The sequence below is a fragment of the Triticum urartu genome, unplaced genomic scaffold (assembly GCF_003073215.2).
Source record: "Triticum urartu cultivar G1812 unplaced genomic scaffold, Tu2.1 TuUngrouped_contig_6116, whole genome shotgun sequence".
Taxonomy (NCBI): Eukaryota; Viridiplantae; Streptophyta; class Magnoliopsida; order Poales; family Poaceae; genus Triticum; species Triticum urartu.
The window spans coordinates 6,531-16,309 of record NW_024116849.1 but is presented as its reverse complement, the minus strand read 5'-3'; the positions used below and the strand labels follow the sequence as shown (position 1 = coordinate 16,309).

The following is a 9,779-nucleotide window of genomic DNA, read 5'->3' as shown; positions in this document are numbered from 1 at the left end:
AGCTTCTGCAGAATAAATAGGATTTAACAAGCAGTCTCTTACAGAAATGTAGGGGAAGGCTGCGTACTATAGACCCAAAGTGGTCGGACCCTTCCCCGGACCCTGCGCAAGCGGGAGCTACATGCACCGGGCTGCCCTTTTTTTTTATGGATGTGCTTAAGTATCTCTCTAGGAAGAAGAACAAACATTTGTTCATCGAACACACGAGCTACCAATTGACCTGAACTTGTATCAAAGCCCATACAAACAGAAGTACAAACCTAGCATGCACGAAAATGGGATATAGAAACATGAACCTTGTTCATAAGCATTTTTAAGCTAGATAGTGCACTTGGGTATTTTCTACGAATTTCCTTAAAGATAGCATAGTGCTAGAAAAAGTTAGAATGTGGATAATATGTCCAGTGCAAACAAAGAGAATATTGTACTCACAGGTCAAGTTTTCTATCATGTTCTAGTACTATAAACCTTTTGGGAATTTCTCGTGAGCTCATAAGTAGTCAAACCTAAAATAGCTCCAAATGAATCTTGGTTCACAAAATTAGATTAATAAAGCCATCGAAGCAGTATATAATTAGCTCAATGAAAATTGTTTTGAACGATGCAGGTACGCAGCAAGTTCATACTGCTCAGTAAGAGGTCTACAAATCACGAAACGCGAAACATACACTATGTCTGCAGGGTACCCAGCGGCCAGAGCCCATAAGTATTAAACAAATATGCATTTGACTAGTAGATGAGACTAGACCTTCATCAACATCTTTTCTTTCCTTCAGTTGCTCAGATCTGCAAATAGCTTCCTGCTTTTTGGACCTTTCAAGAAGTTGATGGGAACTTCTCAAAAGGGTTTTGGCATCTTCATTAGGACATAATGAGAGGAACCTTATGCATAGTTGTAACCTCAAACTTTTAATCATTGGCTTAGAAAACCAACCTGTCGAATGCTACATAGGGATTAGTTAGTTTATGCATGCAAAGAAATGTTGTTACAAGCAATGAATCAAGATTATTACACAGATTATGATCACAGCAAATTTGGGAGAACTTGGTATGATTAAAAGTGGTCGATGAAGGTACACAAGCAGAGCTGCTTGCAACAGAAAAACTACGTAGTCTGACACTTTCCCTCAACAAGACACTTACAATGATTGTACAGTGAGATTTCTGAAGGCCAGCAAAATGCCACAAAAGTTAATTCATGTCAGATACACAAGTAGATAAGTAACAGTTGATATGTTATGCCCATACAATGTTTATGTTCTTTCTATCCAAAAAAGCATAAAAACAAATATTTAGTTACTCACTGAGCAAGTTGATTGATGAGAAGGTTTTCTAATTTCGGCTTGAATGAAGTCATCTTTCAGTTCAAATAATTGCAGGAAGATGAAACTTTTCGATGGCATCCTTTCAAGCTTGCACATCTCTGACCACTTCTCAGATCTTACATGTCAAAAGAAAAGAAAAAATGTATAAGCAGGAGGGAGAAGAACAAGCAGCAAATGTAAAGGCCTTCTTATTCAAAGAGAGCAGCATTTAAACAAAGCCATTCATAACCCAAGTTTATTTGTGAACAGACAATGACACCACCAGGCACCAGAGAACACAATCATCTGGAGATATGAAGTGAGGAACTAAATATGTTACGGCAGATTTGCCCCCATAAATGTTCAACTGGATTGACACAAACAAAAGTGAAGAGCTAAGCATTTGTTCACCATATCGGGAAACTGTCAGGATTATTACATGGTTCGTGTTGTGCTCATACTAGAGATGATGCCCGTGTGTTGCTGTGGAAACTGGATGCAATTATTTCAATGAGATCTGATAGTATGAAACATTAGTATTTATATTAACATTATGGAATTGAAACATTAGTATTTATATTAACATTATGAATAAAGGAGAAGAAGTTTATCAATTTTTTTTATTTTATTTAATTATTATATAGTTGTAGAATATTTATTGAATATGAGTAGCATGCATGGTGTATGCTAGCGTGGGTCTTTTCCCATGCATGGTGGCATGGTGACTTGGCATAGTTGTATGTTGAGAGAATTAGAGTTAGTGGGGATCAATTATTTAGGTATATAGGATTAGTTCTTCCCAGTGACCCAGTAGTTCAACAGAAAACCTTGAAAACACTCATAGTGGAACATGCATTACTACATCTACAGTTCAAAAGTATTTTGATAGAAACCCTTAGTGGAGAACTAGAATATGCCAAAGCCAATTTTATGTTCCTATCTGTAATGAAGCTTCAACACTTTATGCACATGTAGTGTTTGAGAATTGCACCTGGATGTATGACCTAAATTCTCATTACGGAAGTTTCACTATTTAATTACAATCAAGTCCTCTACAAAGTCCCACCCAATTGCAGTTAGAAGGTGGAATCAATTATGGTCACTATCACTATGACAAAACTTTGCAGCGTGAAGTTTGACGCACCATAACAAGTACCTAACTTAACTGCAGAACAGCTCCTACTATTACCATGTTCACCTTTTCCCACAATCAAGCTAAATTAATATATTTATCTATTTCAGTGAAGAAATACTACGTACTTCTGAGAAATCTACGTAACAGAAACATGCTTATTATTGCTCAAATCAGCAGGCTAATGTTAAGAATTGGCACATACATTCACTGTTTTGGGTACTGAAAAATGGACACAAACGTTTTAGTTGAATTGCAAACAAATCAGTATCTTATATTCAACTAAAATCTTATACAGTGGGCACTGGCGTCCATTGGATTCACACGAGGTGTGGCAGGAATTCATGATGAGGTTTAAAAAAGGTATTACATTTACTAGGTGTATCCCGTTTTGGGCATGGGCACGGAGTAGAGTGTGCATCTTTTGATCACCAAGTTCTTTCGCCAGTAATAAAAGGCTAGTAACTATATAGTATTACGAAGTATTTTTAACAACGAGACACTAATATAGGAAACAACGGGGAAGTTGAGAGACAGATCTTTTAAATAATGCAATGATATAACAGTGGCTCGAAATGCAAGCAAAAAGAAATATATGACTCACCCATTGTGCCTTTTCGTTTGAAGATTCCTTAGCTCAGGAGGCATGCGAAAATCAATTCGCTGATATCTAGCACAAGAACATCATTTTTAAAAGATTCTAAGATAGCCAAGAAATAGAGTTCCAAGACAAGAATGAAATGCATAGGTAAAGAAAGATTGTGGTCGCAAGAAATGTAGCTAAGAGATTCTCCTTTTTACAAGTTTGTTACTCCGGGTTATTTTAACATTTGACTGCAAAGCTAAAGCATGATTGTCATAAAGTTTCTTCTCCTCATACATGGAAGAAGTTACATTTTCAGGATAGGAACTCCTCAAAGAAGGTTTCTGAGAATATGATGGATGTTGTCTCTAGTTAGATGAACTATTCTTTTGGAAGTAGATTTGATCATCGATGTTACTTTTTTTTCAAGGATACATCCAGACGGACACATAGTAGCAGGGAATAAAGGCCAAGATCTCCTGTTTGACCTTTTCTGGCTACATTGCGAGAGACATGGTTCTGGGCGAGATACAGGGGGAGGCGTGAAGCTGGTGGCTGGCTAGGCTTTTTCCGTTCAGTGCCTTCAAAGTGTCCAGAAGATGAGCAGGATCGCAGTTCTCACGTCCCTTGAGAGTTGGCCCTCACCTTCCCGAGAAGATCACCAATCAATAAGGTCGGTGCCCAGAACCGGCATCCAGCCCATCCTCATCGATGTTACTTGATTGGATTGTTTTTTTCTACAATTTAACCTTGGTTGTAGCGTTATAATATGATTGCTAACAATGTTACTAACCTTGGAATAGAGAAGTTGTGGGGCCAGGACAACAGGTCAACAGGAGATAGAGATATGCTGATCTGAATTCCAAACCAACCCAGACCTATCCAACAATCCAACACCCAGACAGCAGATGTAACCCTTATAAGTTCTAGAGGATGTATTTCAGTTACATACTTTTACCGAGAAGCAATCTAGTAATATATATTTTTCATTCTCATCTCGCTTTCTCATTAAGTAGCCCATCACCGCATTATCCATATACTAAAAGAATTGCATTTGCACTCTTCTCTTAAATTTAGCAGTAGTCTAATGATTCAACTGTAAAGGAAAAACCATTTGGCTAATGTAGTGTAGTTCAGAAAGATAAGACTTGTCAATGTTTGATAATGGAGTTCGCATTTCAAATATTTTTTTTAGGGTAGCTCATATTTCATAGGTTCTGATATGACAACTTTATGGTCATTGATATTTGCAGCTGAAAAAAGAAACATCAGACGCATTCCTTACAATTTAAGTAATAGGCTCTGCTCTCAAAAGAATATTTAATGAATGTCAAATAAGCAAATAGTTCAACAAAGCAGTGCTTACATTCGTGACTCAGGATCTTTACGAGGATCATATTCTTTTTTGATCCAGAATTTACCAAAGGGTCCAGTAGAGAAGTAGTATCCAGCTTTAAACAAAAGGCTGAGCAAGCACACAAAAAGAAACAAAATGAATGAAGAGACGATAGTTGGAAGATGTTAAGACATATTGAAAGGCCTAAATGATTCAGGAGTTAAAGAAACAACGATACCTTTTGAACTGGCTTGTTGACACATGCACACCATCATCAATCAAACGTTCATAAAGTGACTGTCTTGGCCACACAGGACGCTCGTCAAATAATTTGCACACAGCCATCTGCGAATCCCACTCTGACGAATTCCTTGGTATGTGGTCTTCCCAGTTAACCTTCTTGGGGACAGGTAAATGGCAATTAAGGTAAACAAGGATATGCTTGAGGAAATGAGGAAGATAATTTCCTTCCTCGGAGCACTATCTAAGATTTTGCAAAGACACCCTCTTACGAGGAAAATTCATGGATAGCCACGTCAGAATAACAGAGTATAGGTCATAATGGAACACCAAGTTTTAAACATAAAGGGTCATTTATGGCAAAAAAATTATACTACCATCGCATGTCACCACTGCATTGTTCTATCTCCAAATACAAAAGGATACATAAAATTATCAGAAAATATGGGTGGTGTCATTGTTATTGCTGGTGTTCTCTTTTACCACAGTACTGTACGAGAGGCACTTATGTGTAAAATAAATGCATTGACAGGGAGCACAATTATTTATATTGGAGAAATATAAAGGAGTGCTATTACTGGGTTGCTTGTCATTCCAACTTCTGAAATAACCAACACCCTCACCCCAGCATAGCACTTCGCTTCCGGGTTTTTGGAAGAATCAATTGACTTCTCCCTTCTTCATTGATCCGGGAGAAAGGGAACCGACTACCAGTTGGGAAGCTAAACATCAAGGTTGTGGATTTATGAGGATACTGACACGCCGGAATAAAAAATGGATATAATTCAGAAAGATTAAAAAAAGGATTCCCATAAATTATGCAGAAATAATAATATAAATTCCTTAATTACACCATGGCAGTTGCTAATATGAGTTGAGATAAGAGTAAAATGTTAATGCAAGGCAGATAAACTGTGAAAACAAAAGAATTTTTTTCCCAAGAAGCATATAGAACTCTGCCCCTCAACACAAAGTCAAGACTCTAGTACGTCTCTTGATGGAACCTAAATAAACATACTAACCTCCTCGTGCAAAATGTTCTCTTTTCCTGTTTTTGGTCTCTTCCGTTCTTTTGCCTAGCTCTAAATTATTTTTTAGCTCTTGATTTTCTCACTCCTTGTTAGCTTACTTCAATATTCCTTCATTTTGGCTCAAAACCATAAGCTCCAACTGCTTTAATATCATACACGCAAATGGCAATATATCTTATATGCCACTTGAAGTGTGCAAGAAAGATGTTGGATCTGCCACCTATGCTTGCGTATTTTGCAGTGGCGCACATGAAACAGATGTCACCAGTGTTGTGATTCACTTCCAATGGTCAGCGCTCAGAATACCCATATTCGATGATTACATAGTGCTGACCATGACTTGATTTGAGGACAGCGGCAATGCCCCTACCTAAGGCCGAGCTCACCTACAACCCGGCCATGTCATGTGCCTTACCTGCCCCTGCCCATGGGACCTGACCTGAGACCAAGCTCCACCATCAAATGCATTTTGGTCCCTTTCTATCCTCAAATGTTGAAAGTGGCACTTAACACTAGTTACGGATGCTTCTGATGGCAATCTCAATACAATACGTGAAGTCAGGTGACAGATCCAAACATTTTATAAAACAGAGTAACATGTAAGATGTTGTCCTATGTTTATTAAGAAAGTACACAAAGTTGATGGTATAACACTAAACAAAGGATATCTTGAATGTTGAAAGGAAGTGCAAGGGTTGGTTCAATATCCATCTGCAAGCAAAGAAAAACAGTCATCACCAATGCAGTCAATAAGCTATTTCACACCAACTACAATGGACACATCTCCCAAGAGAAGGCATTGAATGAGGTAGCAGAAAAAAAATGTCCTAACCGCTATTCAAGTAAGCGTGGTAACCAAAGGTGCAATGAGAGCAATATAAAAAACTTGAGTGGAATGTCTACATATGGCAAAAAATTGTGCTATGAAGGCTGCTCCCATTTTCCTCTGAAAATGATGGGTGGGAAGCAGCCTATCTCACAACAACTGATCATACCTCACAAAACTATCAACATAAAGCAGCAAAGATATGATAGAGACTTAGTAACTAATTAGCCGCTTTCGAAGGGATAAATGTTACAGCAACAAATATAGCTGAAGTTATTGCAAAGTGTAACATATGTACATATTCAGCAAATAATGTAGTGCAATACAACAAAATATAGGGTAAATCAAGACAGGGAAGTAACATTGTTCTAAATAACAGCCTTTGCGACGATGATAGCAGCTACTATGAGTTAGTCACAGGTCTATCTTCACGCTATACACATAGCATGTAGAAGGATTACTTGCTCTTTTGAGGCATCCTCACTAAGATTCATGAGCGCTTCCTCAAGAAACTATTAAGGAAGCAGGTTTGACAGCACCACTTAAGACAGATGATGTAGAGTAAACCCTTAGCAATGCCCTCAGGTGAAACAGTACAAAAATTCAGAACTCAATGTTCAGTTGTGTGTTTTCTATGACTAGCCGTATTTCCATGCGTTGCTATGGATAAATAGAAATCATATATCCCAGTTGTAACTCCTGTAGATATCATATATTTAAGGAAGGTAGAAGGAGAGATGCTGAGAATACCACCGCTCACCAACTCCACCTTTTAAGTAAAGCCTGACTGCACATAAATAGTCATATCTATAACTGCTAAACCGCTTTCAGACCGAGCGGCATGTCTCTTACCGCTTACTGCTATTTAGAGTGTTGGTTAGCAATGTAGGGCCGAGTACAGTTTACCCAAAAGAGTAAACTGAGAAAAATGTCACAATTATATTTAGTAGACATTCATGAGAACCTAGAATCACTGCAACAGATAAGCAACAGAAAAGGTCCATGCAAGGAGGATCAACCTCCCACCGATGCCGCACAACTCCCCTTTGCATGCTCTTGGATAGTGCATTGGTCGATGGTAGAAGCCTAAAAAATTGCAGTAAATATTATTAAGCAATATTTTAATGATATATTATTTGTCATATATATATATATATAATGGTGAAATAAAATTTTAAAAGCTAGTGGAGCTAATCCCAGAAGCTACGCAGACAACTTAGCTCCACTTTTCCAAGGGTGAGAAAGTAAGAATAACATGTTTTTATCTAGATAAAAATAATATTTGGGAGCATTCTGATCAATTCTGAAATTATTGTCGGTGCCTTAGTGAAGATTCATGTGCCCACACAACTGGTGCTACAACGTTGACCATGTGAATGAGTGTGCTGATGAAAGGCATTTGTCGGCAAAAAATCGTGCGGCACTTATAGGAAACCGAACCTACTGTCATTCCTTTACAGGTGACGAAGAAAAAAACCATGATGATTGCACAAAGCAAAAGAGACTCGTCACTGGAGATGATTTGAGAAAAAAAAAGGACTTTCAACAATTGAGTTGTTCAACTAGAAGATGAACACAACAAATTTACAAAGCTTGTTTAGGTTAGCATTGACTTCAAATATTTCAAGCCACAGATATAGTCATGGTTATTTATATATATCCAGCAGATATTTGAGGTACCAGCAGCAAATCAGATACTGATAAATACTCACACACACACACACCACCCACCCAAATTCAACGTCATTGTAAACTGTGAAACTAGGACGGTGGTACCAACATCATGACATCTCCATCATCCGTGTCTAGACCTCCTGCCTTATCTGCCATGCAGAAGGGGAAAGGAGTGATCAGAAATGGCAACATTAAGCCATTGCATCATCAAAGTAGAGAAAGTCCGAAGGTATTCTACCAGTGCCCAAATCATCTTTAACATTGGGACAATCTAACCGTTTTCTTTTTCTCACTTGAGCAGCATGAACTGGGACGACATGCTGAAAATCTGCCATGCCTGCATAAACTTGTGTATGAGCAAATTTGCGTGTACAAAATTCTGCATTCAAACACATCATTGCCTCCAAATAAAGTCTTATATTTGTAACATCCATAGTCCAACATAGTGTATCATACTGGTAAACACCATATCATAATCTATTAGCTACTAGCTAGAGTTGCTCCAACTGGTCAAAAGAGGCGAGCCTTGGAACATGACAGCCGTTCCAAAGCGTAATAAAGACCAAGGCATTTCATCGAACAGGTTGTGGCCAAGCGCTCACCATCGAAATGGTAGGCGGTCCGGACGCGCGCCACCACCTCAGCACGCGGTGGCGCGGAGCCTCCCTTGGGCCTTGAGAGGCGGAGGAGCAGGCCGGTGGAGGCGCGGGGCTCGCCGAAGGTCGGGTGGCAATCGGGGTCCTCCGGGCGGAAGCGGAGCTCGAGGCGGGAGCCGGGGTCGGAACTCCGGACCTGCGGGGGATCGGAGAACAAGCGGAAGTAGGTCACTCCGCTTGCGCTGCCTGATGGAAGCGAGAGGGGTGAGGGTTCTAGGTGTGCGTACCTTGGCGATGGCGGGGAGGCCGCCGAGGGTATGGGTAGCGCGAGCGGGAGAGGAGGGGTATCCGGGGTAGTGCACGGCCAAGGCCTCCGTCCGCGGGAGTGTGCCGCTGACGGCGCCGTCCGTGATGGTGGACGGTGACTCGGGCACCGCCGCCCCCGTGGGGGCGGGGCTGGAGGAGACCATCTGGGAGGCAAAGTTAGAGGGGGTGTTTGATAGGGCGGGCGGTGGGGTTTGGCCTCCGGCGTCGCCTGCCGGGCTCGCGGACGGAGTGGAGGCGAAGGCAGGGGACCGGCGGAGAGGGTGGCGGCCGACGAAGGGGAGTGGCGCCGCGGTGGTCCGGTGGAGGACGAGGGTGTCCGGGGCCTCTTGGGCTGGCTTCTCTCGTCGAGCCCACTTATTTGGCCCATTCAGGAGTGCCTCATTAGGCTGTGGGCCTGAGAAAGGTGGGCTGTCATCTAAAAGCCTGGGGGGAAATGAGCCGGCCCAGGAGGCAGCGTGCGCGTCCGTTCCCTCCTTCCTGTTTCTTTCGTTCGGGAGTTGGTTTTCTTTCGGGGGGTTTTCTGTGTGTGTTTTTTGTTACGGTTTTTTTATTTTTCGTTGTTTTCCTTTTCTCTTTTCAGATTTGACTTTCAGTACCCCTTCAAAGGATTTTTGGTGGGATTTCTCCTGGGCACGAGAGGCACGGTGATTTTGTTTGTGTTTTTATTCGTAGATTTCTTTTTTCAAAATGTTTTATATTTTGAATCGTGTGTTTAAATCATGAACCGTCT

The 9,779-nt window shown here is 40.6% G+C and overlaps 1 protein-coding gene across 1 annotated transcript; it reads right to left on the bottom strand.

Moving 5' to 3' along the window:
* Window positions 1-159: 159 nt before the first annotated feature.
* On the bottom strand, window positions 160-9,385 carry LOC125530160 (general transcription factor 3C polypeptide 5-like). Its single transcript, XM_048694570.1, has 11 exons — window positions 9,010-9,385; window positions 8,729-8,918; window positions 8,365-8,463; window positions 8,221-8,275; window positions 7,472-7,538; window positions 6,295-6,337; window positions 4,594-4,765; window positions 4,386-4,484; window positions 3,041-3,106; window positions 1,305-1,440; window positions 160-944 (listed from the first exon to the last, which is right to left on the bottom strand). The coding sequence occupies exons 1-11, from the start codon at window positions 9,190-9,192 to the stop codon at window positions 642-644; spliced, it is 1,413 nt and encodes a 470-aa protein (XP_048550527.1). The 5' UTR covers window positions 9,193-9,385; the 3' UTR covers window positions 160-641.
* Between the last annotated feature and the right edge of the window lie 394 nt (window positions 9,386-9,779).

What these genes read in the sequence shown, in the direction of transcription:
- LOC125530160 (XM_048694570.1), bottom strand. Translation starts at nt 9,192, where the DNA reads ATGGTCTCCTCCAGCCCCGCCCCCACGGGGGCGGCGGTGCCCGAGTCA. An exon ending in TTGTGCGGCATCGGTGGGAG is followed by an intron (nt 6,338 to 7,471) that starts GTTGATCCTCCT and finishes CTTTGCTTGCAG; the next exon opens with ATGGATATTGAACCAACCCT. An exon ending in AAAGATCCTGAGTCACGAAT is followed by an intron (nt 3,107 to 4,385) that starts GTAAGCACTGCT and finishes TTCTTGTGCTAG; the next exon opens with ATATCAGCGAATTGATTTTC.